Here is an 18,093-nt window from a genome sequence, read left to right on the forward strand (position 1 = left end):
AAAAAAAAAAAGAACTCAACTAGGCAAAAATAGTACAAACCTAAAGTCTCAAAAGAAACCAGGCTTCTGAAGATTAGATGGGAGGTGTTCTTTCCCTTACAGATGTGTCATTAGGGCACTGATGACATTTAGACCTCATAGATCTGGATCAGCCTCCCTTAGAGGGACAATGGCTTTTTGAGCTTCTATGAAAAGCTGCACAAGGATATCCCTCATAATACGGGCATGGAACAATTCTGAGGAGACAAATTAGGATGTAAAAGCAAAGGAACTGAGGGTATAGGTAAAAGTCCCAAATACATAAAACATCTTATACACATGTATACTCGGTCGAAAACACAGGAAATGGAACATTAGGTAAAACCACTTTGCCTTTATTTGGCTGAATGACAAAGGCCAAAATAACTGAACAAATTAATAACACTTACATAGGAAAACAATATACTGAACACCGATTGAGGAAAACGCCCTGTGGATGCTGGCACTGCGGATGGGGCTAACATTCACGCCAAGGCCAGCGTTTCTTCCCAAAACACCTTTTTCTTTTCAGGATCCTCAATACAAAACAACCCAACCAGTCAAGATTCTGCGTTTAAAACAGTCAGTGCCCGCCTAAGAAGGGTGGGAAAGCCCTCTTTAAACCTAAAGGAACACAACCTGAGTCATCCTAGTGTTAAACCTAGCACTTTTGTTTTCTACCCCAATCTGAGTGTTAACATAAAACTTTGGCAGACAGATAATCTTCTTTCTTTTAAAGAAAATTAACATTTAATAGTATAATCCCAAGAACATGTTCTACTTATTTGGAAAAATAGAAGCTAGGGACCACTCTTTATCTCATGACAATCTATTCTATGAGAGAAAACAAGAATAATCATTGTATAACTTTGAAAAATACAACCTTTAAAAATACTTATATTGGTAAGTTAAAAAAAAAACCATTAGTTAAAAACATTGTTGAGGGAGCTTTTCTTTTTCTACCTGTCTTAGTTCAACTTATGGTGAAAGTGTGTGCTGACAGAAAATGTAGAAGCTATGGCTTCTAGAGAACTAAAGAAAAGCAGCAAAATATAATGGACTTGGGAAGATTTTAGATAGACGGTCTAGAACAGGATCCAAAAGGCAATGAGCTCCAGAATAACAAAAGCTACCCACAAATCAAGATACTCCAGAGAAACAAAAGCACTGCAAAGAACCATCACAGAGGGAATATGCAGACAGAGGCTGCCCGACCAGTTGTGCGGTCACACATAAAGAAGAAAAATCTAACTCGGGTGCTGGGTTATCGGCAATCAGAAAAAGTCAGAAGTTCTCTTGACCTCCTTCATATTTTTTCTTATTTAGGATCTTCAATCTTCTCACATCCCCAACCTTCTTACAAGCCTCCGCGAAATAATGGTCTTTGGCTCTCGCTATCAGAAACAGCTGCAGCAGTACAAAAGATCTGTTTCTACTTCTCTAAAGTTTCAACCTCTATTCCTTAGTGCTACTGAGTCTGGTGTGTATGAAAAGAGCCAGCTTTCTGCCCCAGGTGCCTGAAGCAGCACCTCCGCAGCACGAGCTCCTGGGCCCGTCTCCGTTCTTCTGCCTTACAGACTGAGCTCTGAAGCCAACCAGTGTTTAAGGCTCTCCCATCTCTGCTACATTTGGCTTATTGCTTTGTGTGTGGGATTCAGGGAAATAGCTAATTATTAATAGTTAATATTAAAATTAATAATAGAAGACTTACAGATCACAGGCATGGTCATGGTAGGCAAACCACTAAGTTCATTTAATTAGGCACAAATGATCAAATACTGCATCATCCCAACAGCATCTTCCCTCCACCCATCCTTGTCCAGCACCTAGGATCACATTTATCCCAAAGTAGCTAATATGCCACACCATACAAATTTTAGCTTTAAGTCAAAATTATTTGAAGATGCACTAGTGTTAGGACACTGAGGCCACAGAAGTTCATTAAAAGGCGTGAGAGGAATTTCCAAGCTCATGTGCATATGCTGGCCCCCGCAGTCTCACAGAACTTCTCAGCACAGCGGTTATATTCCAAGGGCAGGGAATGCCAAAAGTAGCCCATTGACAGAGCAGAGGAAGAGGTCCCAGACAGTATACTTGAGAGGAGTGACATGCACGAGGAAAACCGCATTCTGAGCATCTCCCTTGCCAAATACACTTGGCCAATATGTACTTTGAGGGAATAGGTAGGTGACCTTCAGTGATGATTTCATCATCTTTCTATACCAGGGAGAATAAGACAGAAATAGGCAGAATTCCCAAGAAGACTAAAGCAGAAAAGTTAAACTATGTGATCCTAGGAAGCTGGTTAATGTAGGAAGACAAGAACTTGAACTGTTGCAAAAAAAGGATTTCAAGCCAAAGGTCATGTAAACCGTATTTGATAGCAAAAATAGCACTTCATGAGAAGGGTCAGAAATGTAGTTTTCATAAGCCATCATGACAACAAGAGATTTCCTTCTCTTTGTGTCTCTACTCAGCCATGCTCTGCCTCTCTGGGTGATCGGAGTTTTAGGAAACCAGGTAGTCCTGCTGTGCAGGCAGGCAGTGATTCTAGCCTCTGATCCTCAGGCAGAAGAGGTTTTACCAGAAAGTATTTAGGGAGGAGACTATGAGATGTTCACAGCCCTAGCATAGGGGCAAGAAAAGATAAAATGTGGTTTTCTTAGCTGAAAACACCAAAACTCCACCCCCACAAGGGGTATTTATGAGTGACGGGGTGGGGCCTGGACATAAGCAGTCTTCCCCTGAACCAAGCTACAGGATTACTTTAGATGATGGTCTGCTGGGTCATATAGTTGCAGAATGCTAGAGGCTTAAAAATGAGCTCATGCTCAACAGCAAGTGTTAAGCTTCAGCATCTCTGATGTGGAATATAAGCAGTGACTCCCCCTGGGCAACCTAACAGAGGAAGTGGGGACCATAACCACCAGGCACACGTGGGAAAGGGAGAGAACCTGCCATTCTCTTGTAATGTTTTGTGGCCTGCTGGAGGGGCAGCAGAGGGAAGTCCCAACCAGCTGCAGCTCTCAGAGGAGAAGAAACACCACCTGGAGCATCAGTTCCAGTCGAGAACATTCTTAAGAAGGACAAACTTCAAGATAAGGCTTTAGGAAGGGGGGTGTTTCTTTATGCTTTCGTGTTTACATTCTGTGCAAATCTCTCTAAATATTCAATATGGCTTTGAGCAACACGGATTAACAGATCATGTTCAAACTGTAGACATTTACAAAGTATCCTCTGTAAAAAGCCAGGTAATAAGCATTGGTATAGCAGGGCCAGGGACTTACTCCCAGGTGGGAAAATTAACCTAACCTGAACCTGTATAGGACTGAGTCCTGTCCCACTGCCCCCCCAAACACAATAAACCTGAAAGTGTTCTTTCCTTCAAAGGTAGACTAGGAAAAAGATTGACAAGAGCTCCCAAATAACTGGGCAACAGAGTTTTCTGAGAAGATGAACACAGCAGGAGAACCGCAGCTGACGCCATGTGGTCTGGCTCCATCCCCATCAGTATCTTCGAGGGACCCCATTGGGTCCAACAAGAAACTCCTCAGGGAGTAAGAAAAGTTAGGCTCAGATCTCCTTCTTCTCACAGCCACATTGACACATGTGCCAGCAGTACATTTAGGGGATTTGTGACTGAGTTTACTCAGCTTTTAGCTTTTTTTAAGGACACCAAAATTATGCTATTTCCCCTCCCCCTGAAATCACTCATCAGCACGGCTCATTGCTGGAAGGATTTGGCAAGCCACTTTGCCTCAGAACAGAAGGCAAACATTATAGTGTATCAGGAAGAAAAGGCCTCTGGGTAATATACCACTTCCTTCTGCCCACTCCTCAGGGGCAAAAAATTAGTTCTACTTACAACATTTGAAAGACTAATTTTTAAAAAATTAATAAAAATGACAATTTCCCTGTCAAAATCACAGGAACATAAACAGTAAAGCAAAGTCTGTAGGGAGGGTATATGGATGCAGAACAGGTTTCTGAGGTGTAGTCAGCCTCCTTCTTGGTGTGGATGGGTGATGTCTCTTAGAGGATGGGCTGTCTGATCCCATCCTAGGTCCTCCTGCCCCAACTTTCTTTCCTTTGTAGCTGTCCTTAGGTTTAGTGTTGGAATCACAATTTGAAATTCAACAGAGAGCTTCCGAAGGTGATGGAACAGAGGGAGGGGAGAGGAAAGGAGGGATGAAAACTTAGTCTTCTTCATCCTCACTGATATCATAGGCTGCAGCCTTGTGCCTGGAAAGGTTTGCTGGGGAGGAAGGCGGGGAAGTCTTGCCAGAGAAAGGCCATCGGAAAGACGGCGAGGGGGAGCGTTCCCGAGTGGGGCTGCTGCTGGGACTCTGCCTTGGACTGATGGCCTGCAGCATCCGGCCTTTCCCCTCTTTCAGCATATGTTTCTGGGGAGACCAAAAGGAAGAATTAGAAGAAACCTATGCATTCTACTAAATCACCACTGGAGGATCTGAGACTTCAAATTATCATGAGTGCCCTGTGCAATGTCAAAAGTGATCAAATAAGCTAGGGGAGGATATACCTAAAATTTTAAGCAACTGCCTCCCTAAAGTAGTCCATGCTAAGCTACTTATCTAAGGGTTCTCACATGCTATCCACAGTCACCCAATTCTTGACTTCTATGTCAAAGGAATTCTTAAATGGCTACTTGGTCTGCAGTCCAGGCTCCAGGCAAAAACAAAGGAACTAACTCAGACAAAAGGGTACCTATCCTAGTTTTAGAGCTCTCTGAAAAGGAAATTCTATATTCTCCCTGAATAATCTGTTCTGGTATCAAACATTTTCACAGTTAGATCCTTCCTGATATCCTAGGGCTCACTTGCTAAATAACTACACTCACCTTCTATTTGGCTTGGAAAGACCTTGTTACTCCTCATGGACAGAACTCTCACCTCACCCAGCAGCTCTGCAGCAGCTGTTTGTAGTGGAGGCAGCTTTCTTTTGACTGTTCTTCATTCTTTCCTTTCCTTTTTATCTAAACCTATAATATAGAAGCAAGCTAGGCAAGGTTACTTGCCTATCACCAGATTTGGAGGTTGATAGAGGGCTGGCAAAATTATTTAGGAGAATGTGTAACCTCTTTATGTAAAGATTTTAAACAACTTTTTGGGAATAGTTGAAATATAGTTCTGCCCAGTATAAAGAACAGGTTAGATAACTACTTAATGTTGATCTCCCTTTCAATAATGCTACAATTCTTTCCACAGCATGAAAATTCCCTAAATTTTCCTGAAATTCCCTAAATTGTCCACCAGGAAAGAACATACCAGCGCTCCTTCTGGACCAAACATTTCCAGGAAATTTCCAATGAATTCTCGGGATTTCTCCTCCCATTTCTGAATGAGATCAATGCTTTTTTCTTCGACCTTCTGAACAAATTCTTTCGACTTTTCTTCCACATCTTTCACTTTCTTCTTTACTTTGTCAACCCGCTCCTGCAAGTGGTATTTCTTCTCCTATGTAAAGAAATGATTGTTTTGAGAAATAATACTCCCTCTGATCTCCGTTCCAAAGGGAGAAGAAAAAAACATTTCAGTACTCTATTGACACTATTTCCAGTCATTAGAATTTCACTTTGGGGGCGCCTGGGTGACACAGCGGTTAAGTGTCTGCCTTCGGCTCAGGGCATGATCCCGGCATTATGGGATCGAGCCCCACATCAGGCTCCTCCGCTATGAGCCTGCTTCTTCCTCTCCCACTCCCCGTTTGTGTTCCCTCTCTCGCTGGCTGTCTCTATCTCTGTCGAATAAATAAATAAAATCTTAAAAAAAAAAAAAAAAGAATTTCACTTTGCCCTAATTTAGCCCTTGTTTCTCTAACATAATAACAGATTAAATATACTCTGGATGGTCATCTTATATGAAAGTGTGACAATTCAAACACTGTGGAAGCCTGGACTAAACTAAATATATAGTGTATGCTCAGTAACAGATGGGCATATAGCCAAATGAAGTCAGATTTTTTAAGATTGCATCAAAGACTAATGATGTACTCTATGTTGGCTAACTGAACATAATAAAAAAAAAACCCATAAACTTGAGAAACAAGGCAGAGGATCATAGAAGAGAGGAAAAAATGAAACAAGACGAAACCGGAGAGGGAGACAAACCATAAGAGACTCTTAATCTCAGGAAACAAACTGAGGGTTGCTGGAGTGGAGAGGGGTGGGAGGGGTGGAGTGGCTGGGTGACGGACACTGGGGAGGGTATGTGCTATGGTGAGAGCTGTGAATTGTGTAAGACTGATGAATCAGAGACCTGTACCCTTGAAACAAATAATACATTATATGTTAATAAAAAAGAAAGAAAGAAAGAAAGAAAAAAAATCATAAACTTGGAACAAGAACAGGCCCAACATAACCCAAACCCCATTCCAGATGAAGCTATATAAGGAGCCACAGGATTACTGCACAATACTGCCAAGAATAAGACAACTATAATAGGTCGAAGTAGAAGATCTTTTACTTAATTTGTTTACTTTGTTGGATGTTTTCCCTCTATCATTGGCCTATTCTATGATTTTAGAAGCTGTTTGTTTTATCTTTTAGTATTTAGAGGTCTGTTTGCTTATTTGCAAAATGAAGATGATACTCTATGGTCCTATCAGCTTCCCTAAACAGAAGGGAAAATGGTATGAACCCTCCAGGGATGGGCGGTGGGCATGTTTAGCCAAAGGAAAAGCACTTTCATAATTTCCAGATCATAAAGGGGAATGGGATTATGTTTAGTATTTTTAAACACCTGAAAAAGATTCTGTAGTAGGTGGTTAACAACAGCTAGGGTTTATCTGCAAAGATAAATCATATTTAGATGAAACCATTTCACCTATTCATTATTCATGCAACTGGCAGCAGGTAAGGGAGCATGGTAAATTACTTGTATAGAAAATATAGTTAGCTCACACCATACACAAAAATAAACTCCAAATGGATGAAAGACCTCGATGTGAGACAGGAATCCATCAAAATTCTAGAGGAGAACATAGGCAACAACTTCTATGACATCGGCCAGAGCAACCTTTTTCACGACACATCTCCAAAGGCAAGAGAAATAAAAGATAAAATGAACTTATGGGACTTTATCAGGATAAAGAGCTTCTGCACAGCCAAGGAAACAGTCAAAAAAACTAAGAGACAGCCCACAGAATGGGAGAATATATTTGCAAAGGACACCACAGATAAAGGACTGGTATCCAAGATCTACAAAGAACTTCTCAAACTCAATACACGAGAAACAAATAAACAAATCATAAAATGGGCAGAAGATATGAACAGACACTTTTCCAATGAAGACATACAAATGGCTAACAGACACATGAAAAAANTAGTGAAGAGAAGGGCCATATGCACCCCAATGTTCATAGCAGCATTGTCCACAATAGCTAAATCGTGGAAGGAGCCGAGATGCCCTTCAACAGATGACTGGATTAAGAAGTTGTGGTCCATATATACAATGGAATATTACTCAGCTATCAGAAAGAACGAATTCTCAACATTTGCTGCAACATGGAGGAGATAATGCTAAGTGAAATTAGTCAAGCAGAGAAAGACAATTATCATATGATTTCTCTCATCTATGGAACATAAGAACTAGGATGATCAGTAGGGGAAGAAAGGGATAAAGAAAGGGGGGGTAATCAGAAGGGGGAATGAAACGAGAGACTATGGACTATGAGAAACAAACTGAAGACTTCAGAGGGGAGGGGGGTGGGGGAATGGGATAGACTGGTGATGGGTAGTAAGGAGGGCACGTATTGCATGGTGCACTGGGTGTTATGCGCAACTAATGAAGCATCGAACTTTGCATCGGAATCCGGGGATGTACTGTATGGTGACTAACATAATATAATAAAAAGTCATTAAAAAAATATATAGTTAGCAGCTTTCTTCTTTTAAAATCAACTTTATTAAGATACAATTTATACACAAAATGCATAGCAGTTTGTTTCTAAAAGGCAATATTAAGCCAAGATAAACTTTGCTTTCATAAATCAAATTTTAAAACCTACGTCCACATGCCCTGAGAAATGGCATGCAAAATGTTGTATGCCACTGTCCACACAGGGGAGAAGATCTACTGCTTTCATTAGACTTTCCAAAGACCATTCAATCAAAAAAAAAAAAAAAAAAGGTTAAGAACTGCTGTTTTAAACATATTTGATATAAATACTGTACTATTCTAAGTAACATTTTCTTATTTAATTGGCTGTGTGTCTTTATATCAAAGTGTTGATACTAGACCATAAAGGCAGAGAATGCCTCTGTTTTACTCTCTTTGTAAAGAGCTTAGCACAGTATAATCAGCAAAGAGGCAATCATTGAATTTTGGAGGTGATAATTACAGCAGACTGAAAAGCAACTTTAGTTCAGATGAAGTGGGAGGCAAACGTGTGTCCTATAGGGCCAGAGAACTCTGGGATGAAGCTGAAACTCACATTGATAAAGCTGACATTGAGCTCCTTTGCTGTGTAGCCCCTCTGTAGGTTCCGTCTGGCATACACATCATAGTCCCGGACAATTCGGGTGATGATGTCTGATGTGGAGATACCTTCTGTCCTCTGTGTTGGTGCAAACATACCTAATCCAAGAACACATACAAACACTGTGACATTCTGGTTAACTCAGGCAGTAGGACTAGGTGGAAACTGGCAGCAACATTCTTTTCCTCAAAAAACAATCTTCTATTACTAAATGAAGTCTGGAGATACTGACACGCAGGAGGAGGACTGAATCAAAGTCTTGGGGTAAAGAAAGGAAAAACTAGGGGTGCCTGGGTGGCTCAGTCATTAAGTGTCTGCCTTCAGCTCAGGGTATGATCCCAGAGTCCTGGGATCGAGCTCCACATCAGGCTCCTCCGCTGGGAGCCTGCTTCTTCCTCTCCCACTCCCCTTACTTGTGTTCCCTCTCTCACTGGCTGTCTCTCTGTCAAATAAATAAATAAATAAATCTTTAAAAAAAAAAAAAAACACAAGGAAAAACTATATGGCCCTAACACTAAAAAAAATATGGACCTGGGAGAGAGTTTCCTGAAATTAAAAGAGATACCTAAACCTCCTATCTGAAGTGTGACTGAAAGTAGATATTGAATTTCTAAGTGCATAAATTTCCATGTAGCACTGTCGCTGAATCTCTGATGCTGCCCCTGAGACTCCATAAAGTGAGGATGTGTATCAGCTGACTCACCTGCTTCCTTGATGTGCTTATAAACATCATCACTCCCAGCAGAAGAATAAGGGATGTCATCATGGGCTACAAAATCAATCTGAAATAAGGAAACATCATTTAAAACCCACAATCACTGCCATCAGAAAGAACCAGTAAATAAACCCCCAGAAAATACTCTCCCAGTAAATACTCTCCCAGACCCAGATAAAGGACAAGGAGAGGCCAGGCCTCAAATGGACTTTTCTCTTTATTTTTCTTTGCTTTGCTTCATAAATTCTGTGATTCATTCACAAGCCACTCAATCTAATTATTTATCACTCATAAATATGAAGTTGACCAGTTTCTTTTTTTAGCTAATTATCCTGGTCTACTGGAAGAGCTACCCTCATACTGCACACCAGCCACCATGCTGTAGTAAACACGACTGGAGGATTTGCTGGTGTGTTAGTGAGTGAGTGGATCTGAGGAAAGAAGAAAGGAAATCTCCCCATCCTCCTGGGTCTATAAAGATTGGTCAAATAATGGTTTCAAAAATATGCAAAAGAGGTCACTTCTTCCTTAGCTGGTTTCTCCCTCAATCCATGAGATGAGTGGGAATATAAAAATAGCAACCAAGAGCCCTTTTACTAGAACAGATGCATCTATACTGCTGAGGAATGTAAAACTCAAAGCCATAAAAAAATTTAGGTCTTGTGCTGTATCATTTTACTACTGTCAATACCTCTTGCAACAGTGAGAAGAGATCAATAGCACTGGGATCAATAATCTTTCAGAGAGATATGCTAACCTTAGTCATTTCGGAGTAGGCCATATGCCCTTTACTAATGTAATTGCTAATATGACTATATCTAATTCCCAGAAGCCACTGTAGTGTGAAGCATGACTATCAGGACCGTGTAAGAGACTCTCAGCTAACATCCTGATTACCTATTAACAATCTGTCAGGGATCGATAGGCAGCAAAGTGAAAATAAGAATGGTGGCCAAGTAAGACTGCTGGCTGAGGATTCACTGCTAACAAGGAGAAAGGGAAGTTAAAAGTTCCTCTAACCTCTTCTGCCTGGGCCTGCCTGGCTCTGGTTGCTGAGAACAATCTTATTCATCACCTTTGGTACCACTGGCTGCCAAGTATTGACGTAGAAAAGCTAGAGAACTACAAAAGGTCTGTCCTAATCCCAAGTAGTTTTAACAAATACCCTTTAGCTTCAGGCCTACCCCCAACTATTGCTTTTGAAGCACTTTGGGTACTTTCGTTCTTTCTGCTCTTTCTGCTTCATTGAACAACTCAGCTTTGACATTCCATATACCCTTGCTGAGAACTGACAATTTGCTTGCTGGTTCCTCAAGCTTGCGGGCCTCCGACCTGACCTGATAAACACTTCTCACCTTTTATACCCGCCTTTTATAGGAAACTTGTTTCTTTAATGTGTGAGAATTAAAAGGAGTGAGGGATTTTATAATACTAACTCAAGGAATAAAAGTCAGAAACCTCCTGGTTTCTGATCCCATAGAACTTCTAGCCCAAAATCAAAGCCCTGAAACTAGATTTAAATCAGTACAAGAGAAGTCTATGTTTATTTGTCTTGTTTCCTGGAACTCCTTGCGAGCACAGGTGAGGCTTTGTATATTCTAAAGGACTGGTATGTTAGGAGGATGGACACATTCATAGTGTGGGGGTATAAAAATCACTTAACTGAAGAGTTCAATTTCTAGCCCTGCTACTGTGTCTCCTGGACCAGGTTATTTGGTTTCTCTGGCTCTGTTCTCATATGTAAAGTAGAAATAATAGCTACTCAATAAGATTGTTTTGGGGAACAAATGAAATATAATGGATGTAGAAGTGCCTGTAAACCACCAATCCCCATATAAATGTTAGGGGTGATTGCTATTAGTAGTAGCAATATTATTAGTAGTAATATTACTGTCATCTCTTCTATGTAAAATTTACATAGAGCATAGAAGTAAAATAAGGCTAGTGGAAAACTACCCCAAGTCCCAGAAATTTTGAGAGTTGAGGGAATTCCAGAACAAGGAATGGGGACATGTGCTCAGTTTCTTACCCGGTGTTCTGCCAGGAACTCTGGTGTCAGGGTCCAGGGGGCATTCCTCACCACCTCATCCACATAGCGGCAGTGCTGCACTGCGTCATAGCGCTCATTTTCATTCATCACCGTGAAGCCTTTGAAGTTGTGCGTAAGTTCATCACTGCAAACTGAGTTCACCACACCATTAAGTTGTAAGTCAAAGCCCCCTTTGTTTAACCATTCCTCAGTCACCAACCTCTTCCATTTCCTAGAACTGAAACCAATCTTCCCACCTGGAGAAGAATTTTCTGGATACAGCTCAGTCTGAGTAACAATGCTTTTCCTAATCCAAGATACACCTTCAGAACCAATACTCACTAAAAAGTATGTTCATTCTTTGGAGAGGAGAGGATACAACAAGGGCCTAAAATCTTTGGCTTTGAAATTAACCTGCTGTGAATTTCTGCACACTTGAGTTTTTAAAAATGTTTTCTTATTATATTTTCATAAGACTCTGTTGGACCACATAACATTTGCTTAACAGACTTTTGCACTTCAGTTGATTCAAAATGATAAACAGGGCTGCCTGGGTGGCTCTGTCAGTTGAGCATCTGACTCCTGGTTTCAGTTTGGGTCATGATCTCAGGGTCTGGGATTGAGCCCCGTATTGGGCTCCGTGCTCAGCACAGAGTCTGCTTGTCCTTCTCCCTCCCCTCTCTGCTTCTCTCCCCCCCAACCCCTCACACACTCTCTCTCTCAAATAAATAAATAAATAAAATCTTTAAAAAAGAAAATTGACAAATTGAAATCTAGAATAAATGCTATTCTTAAGTAGACAATAGGGGTCACTCTTGCTCCCAAAACTGCAGAAATGCAACTGAAAACACTGAGATAAAAACTGGACATTTCAGGCCAAAGACTTTGGAGCTCCTCTCACCATATTATATACTTCATTTACTTCATGTTTTAGAGAGGCTGTTCTAGATCCCTCATTTAAAAACCAAAACAAGAGCAAGTATTCATGTTACAATAGGAGAAAAGGCTACTATAATTTTTTTTTCTGGAAAGCACCTAAAGTCATCAGATGTTTTCTTACCTCCTACAATGAGGTATGTATTAGGGAAAAGGTTCTTTGCTTGCATCAGAGCCCGGGCATGACCACAGTGAAATAAGTCAAATATTCCATCAGCATAAACTCTCACAGGCCGATCGCCTAAATCCAAAGGAAAGAATTTATCACAAAAATATACTGATTCGATACCTCATATTTGACAAATGGAAATGGCACTGTGTTCCATCCTTGCATACCCCTCTCTCAAGGTGTTCTCTGGATATTCACCCTAATGGAACGGTGGATTGGGCTTGTAAGGAATAACATCACAGACTTCCTTGGCTCCAAAGACCCTTTTGACATCACATCCATTGACTCTCTGTTAGCCTGATATCATTAAGCTGCTCATGTAACTGGATTTCATGATTGTTTTTTCTTGAAGTTATTTTAGAAGTGAATGGGAATCAGTTAAGCATTTACCTTCGGCTCAGGTCATGATCCCAGGGTCCTCTGCCCAGCAGGGAGCCTGCTTCTCCCTCTCCCTCTGCCACTTGTGCTCTCTTGCTTGCTCACTCACGCTCTCTCTCAAATAAATAAATAAATAAAATCTTAAAAAAAAAAAAAGTGAATGGGAAGAGTTACGTAACATATGTGTCCTAAACTTCAATATCTTCACCTACGGCTTATGCTTATATTTCAGTCATATTTAAACAGAGTATAGTTAAGCTATACTATCGCTGCTTGCTCTCTCACTTTCAGGCTGCCTTGATAACTAATAACTAAGCTTTGCTTTGAAAATAAACCTCCTTCCAATTGCCCAGTGAGTAAGAAGTGATCCAGAGGGGTGAGACAGGGAAGGTGAAAGGGGTGAAGGTAAGTATCAGTTACCAACTTATTGCTTCTCAGTCCCAGTCACCCTCAATACCTGCTCTGTGATAACAGATAGGATTCCTTCAAGTATTTCTCCCTGACTGTGAGCATGGTGTTATACTTTCTCAGTAGAGGGTGATATACTAAGTATTTGAAAATCAAATATAAATCTTATAGGACTTCGTATTAGAGCTTTTCCTCTTCTCTCCATTAGTGAGAATAATAGAGAACAGATTGTCATTTATTTTTAGTAGTAGTGGACTATGAAAGAAAAGCCAGGAAATGATCTCTTGGGGGTACAAGACTAATACCAAAGCCAAACAAACACGTTGAGAATGGAATTGACATAATGGTTCCTCATGCTTCAAATAATAACTCTAACAAGTCCTAGTAACATATTCCCATATGTGAATAAAAGAAGAGTATTTAACTACAGCAGCAGAAAATAACAGTAGGAGAAGCTACAACATTCTGGGAAAGAAGGGGAGCCTCATCAGATACACCATACTGAAGGTAGGAGTAAGATACATCTTCTCCCTCCTGTCTTGAGGACAATCAATCGAGGGGGAGAAAACTGGTTCTCAGAAGGTTTGTGGACTTTTCTTTCCAGATTGCTTTACCCATAAGTAAGTAGCTTTTAAACTGAGAAATCATACAGTGGTGATTGAAATTTAAATTCGTACAACTTTTAAGTGCAATTAGAGGGGTGCCTAGGTGGCTGAATTGGTTAAGCATCTGCCTTTGGCTCAGGTCATGATCCTGGGGTCCTGGGACTGAGCCCCTTGTCAGGCTCCCTACTCAGCAGGGAGTCTGCTTCTCCTCCTCGCTCTGCCCCTTTCTCTCTTCCCTGCTCGTGCATACACACAAGCGTGTGCATACTCTCTCTCTCTCTCAAGTAAATAAATAAAATCTTTAAAAAAAGAAGGGCAATTAGACAATATCTATTAAAAGACAAATAAATGCTTTTACCCTTTTTCTCTGGAAAGCACCTAAAGTCATCAGATGTTTTCTTATCTTCTACAATGGCCCAGCTATTCCAATTCTAGGAATTTATCTCACAGATAGATTTGTAAGTATGTACATTATTCATTGCAGCATAGTTTGTAATAATAAAAGTTTGGAAACAACATAAATTTCAACGGAAGGACTGAATGTACTATGATACACCTGCTAAAAGGGTGGGAGGGAGGGATACTGGCTGGCTGTAAGACATTTCACTCTGTACCCTATTTGTTCTTTATGAATGTTAGGCCATGGGAATGTATTGGTTTTATAATAGAGGAAATAAAATTTTTAAATCAAATAGATCTGTCAGTACAATGAAAAACAAATAATATAATAGATTTAAGAATCAAAGATTATAGCTCCAACTTAACAACCAGCCTCCTTCCTCTGTAATCTTAACCTCTTAAAGACTCAGTTTCCTCATCCATAAAATGAAGCAAAAGAAAACAAAATCTGAGGAACATAATCTGTCTTCTATTTCCTAGAAATCATGACCATGAAGTAACTAACATACTTCCATCTTTCCTAAACAAGTCCAGCATGACTATGATCTCACTTTTTTTGATCCTAAAAGACAAAGCATACAATACAAAAATTAAGAATATTTTGTTGTTTCTTTGACATTAGCATATAGCATGGGCAAAGCAAGATGAGGGGGATTTAGCTCCATAAACACATTTCCAGGATGGCGGAAATAATACAGAATGCTGTTGATCGACTGGCTGTTTGCCAGGGTTAATCATCCCGTTATCAGGCCAAGTCACCACCAAACCCTTTCTCAGACCAAACTCCAGATGTGCTTCTTGCCCTCTTCAATGTTTCCCCAGCCTCCTAAATTCTCAATTTCCCACGATTTAACCCCAAGTCTTTGGCAAACCCATTAATATAGTAACCAAATGGCCAGAAGGGACCACTGGTGAATGAGAAAATGTGGGGACAAAGCACCAGTCATTCATTCTTTTTCAAAGTGTCCACTGGTTAGGATGATCAAACCCTGATTTATATGTTGACTCAGCATATTATTAAGAGCAACCCCCTTTCACTTTCAAAATGGTCCTGATCTGTATTATAAATTATAGTCCTTGCACTACTGTTGGCTAAATAAATATATGTTCTCCGTTAGGCAGAACAGACTTGGGTTTCAATTTACTGCATCTTTTGATATATTCTCTCCAATACCTATCACCAGAACTTTTGTCCCTAACAGGTTCCATTGCCCTTCAGACTTTGCCTTTTTTTCCCTTTCTCCCAGAAAACATATTGTTGACTTTTTTCTTTCATCTCCCAAAAGAAATAAGCTTTTCATCTCTCAAGCTATATTTGCTTTTTCTCTGGGTAGTGAGTTTTCTCCTAGATTATACCAACACCTTTCTTGTATTCCCTTAACCTCCTTAGTGAAAACATGGTGTGGAGGGGAAGAATGCCCCCTTGTACTAGTTATTGGTTTAAAATTCACTAATTGTGGCACGTGTAGATTCTTTATTGGTTTACTCCTTGTCCAACACTGGCATGAATAGTCATGGGGTTATTTAACATAAGATTGAACAGACGGAATGAGATATAGGAGAAAAACTGGAGACCAGATTAGACCAGCAAACTTTAAAGGCTAATTTGTGACTCTTTGTTCCACCTAAAATGCAATCAGTTTGCGAACAGCCTTCTATATTTATAACTAATGTCTACAAAGAGGAGCATCACTCCAGGGTGAAAAGAACACAAAGATGGAAAAACTTTGGTTTTAGTTTCAAGTCATCACTAATTATTTGTTTTACTATAGGGAAGCTTTCACTTCTTAGTTTCTGTGGACTTCAGTTTCTTCATGTATATAACGAAGAGATGATAAAGTAGAAACCTCAAAAAATGACTTACTTATAAAATTCTTTTGATTCTAAAATTGTTAAAAATTAGATTAGTGCTTGTTAATTATAAGCTTCAAAACTTGGGAATATCACACGTGCACACAAACGTTGTATGTACCACAGGTGATTTGTGGACAGGTTAGCAATAAGCTGGGTAATACAGCTAATGTGATCAGATCTGAGTGAGGTACTACATTCTGATTGTGTGTTATTAGAGAGCACATGAAAAGACCTTGCCTTCAACAGGTCTACTATCACATGTGAATGTGATTCTTGAACTGTTCGATGGCATTTTGAAATTTGACCTGCTGCCACTACACCCTATCTTGTTGTCATTTTATCATTTTACTCTGCCCAGCTGGCCTACTTATGACTCAAGGGCAGCCAAGTCCAAAATGCCATCATGAGTCAGAAGGGTCGTGATCAACATGAGCTACAACTAAACACTTTTGCAAAGAGAAAGCATGCTCTGGAATTTTGAGGACTCAAAAACTATGCTCCAAATAGCCAAGAAATAGCTAAGGAGCACTGGGATCCCTGGCCTGAAATTGTCCAGCATTCATGTCTATTCATATTTTGCTACTCTTCAATTACAACAGAGAGCAAACATACTAACACTATTAAAAAGTAACCACAAATATCTTCTATATAGTGGAAATGTATAGACTTGTGGCTATAACTTCCTCTTGTTCCCTAGTACTTGCCTGGGTTTGAGTGCAGGCCTACATTTACAGAGTAGACAGAACACTTACCATAGTAATGGAAAGAACAAAAAAGGATTGAAAAAAAGAACTGGAGAGTTTACAAATAACTAAGGACAGCTGCCTATAGGACTTTGTATTCCTAACACTCAAGGAAGTTTCTCTTTATGATGATCCCTAAATCCACTTGTCCAAAACAGGAAGGGTATCTAGTATACATATTAATAAATTATGTAGTCAAAAACTGCTAATTAATGATGTAAACTTAGCATACAAATAAAGAGTATAGGGTTTAAAAATAAAAGTGTCTTTAAAAAAAAACCTAAAAAATTATATCAGTAAAGAAAAAGTTAAATAAGCATCTCCCCACTTAGGATATTTTTGTCCTCTATCAATCAGCAGCATCATAGCTAGGGTACTAATTTATGGAAAGGGAGAACTGGGGAACAATTTTGAAGGCTCTTAAAAATGTGACAGCCTGACATACTATTTGGACCTTTGTAAAAATAGACAAGATTATAATCCAGCTCAGGCTAATATCCTATTATCTCTGTTCCACTATATCTCATAGCTGTGACAGTAGCCCAGGAAGCAAGCGTGTACCACTATAACTAATAGCTGTAACAACATCATAGGAAACAAGTTTATAATAAGAAAAAATGAAATTTTATGGAGTACAGTTATTTTCCCCAAAGAGAACAGCTGGGAGATGGGAAGAAACCCTCCCCCAACTAGCCTTTACAAGTAAACTGAGGAAAGAATACAGAAAGTCCGTGTATGTTTGATAAATACAATTGAATGTTAAAAACAAGAGTAAAACAAGAATATAATTAGGCATTTACTTACAAGGAGTTCCTCTGCTGGCTTCTTCCATAGTTACCCTGACATAGGGCTTACTAAAGTCAACTTCAATTTCGTCAGAAAAAGGAGCTGGCTGCTGTAAGCCCTTAAAAAGAGGAAAGTGAAGGAAAAGAAAGTTAAATTCAATGGTACAAACTGAAATAATCAAAAAACTTCAGCTTTAAAGAACAATCAGTTATTCAATATACTGGTGATTAAATTATCCTAAAGCCATAACAAAAGGAAAAAAAGGCATTTCAAAATGACAAATGAAAGTTGCAACCTTTACCAAATAGGTAAGTTAGTAAATCATGATATGAAAGATAAATGTCTTACTGGTGATTTCAGGGTAATATTGAGCGAGGTGGCTGGGGCACTAAGCAATCTCCCAACTAACTGGGTCCAGAACAATGGCTCCTCTGCCGTCTGGCAGAATACCCAACCCTGTTCTATGTGATGAAATTGCCAAGGTTTTTAAGTACATTTTCGTACCACTTCAACTAGGGGACTGGGAAGGCAAATAGCTTCTTTTTTTTTTTTTTTTT

At 39.7% G+C, this 18,093-nt stretch overlaps 1 protein-coding gene across 3 annotated transcripts in view; it reads right to left on the reverse strand.

Annotated features, from left to right (window-relative positions):
* Positions 1-353: 353 nt before the first annotated feature.
* PCYT1A (phosphate cytidylyltransferase 1, choline, alpha) overlaps positions 354-18,093 on the reverse strand; it is a 53,620-nt gene continuing 35,880 nt past the window's right edge. For all 3 annotated transcript variants that reach the window (XM_034660081.1, XM_034660085.1, XM_034660095.1), the window contains 7 exons: positions 17,555-17,654; positions 12,319-12,435; positions 11,259-11,410; positions 9,218-9,296; positions 8,470-8,612; positions 5,304-5,492; positions 354-4,421 (listed from right to left, as the gene is read on the reverse strand). In XM_034660081.1, coding sequence (XP_034515972.1) covers positions 4,215-4,421; positions 5,304-5,492; positions 8,470-8,612; positions 9,218-9,296; positions 11,259-11,410; positions 12,319-12,435; positions 17,555-17,654 — 987 coding nt within the window. In that variant the 3' untranslated portion in view covers positions 354-4,214. The remainder of the gene's footprint in view (positions 4,422-5,303; positions 5,493-8,469; positions 8,613-9,217; positions 9,297-11,258; positions 11,411-12,318; positions 12,436-17,554; positions 17,655-18,093) is intronic.

This window comes from Ailuropoda melanoleuca, chromosome 1 (assembly GCF_002007445.2).
Source record: "Ailuropoda melanoleuca isolate Jingjing chromosome 1, ASM200744v2, whole genome shotgun sequence".
Lineage (NCBI taxonomy): Eukaryota > Metazoa > Chordata > Mammalia > Carnivora > Ursidae > Ailuropoda > Ailuropoda melanoleuca.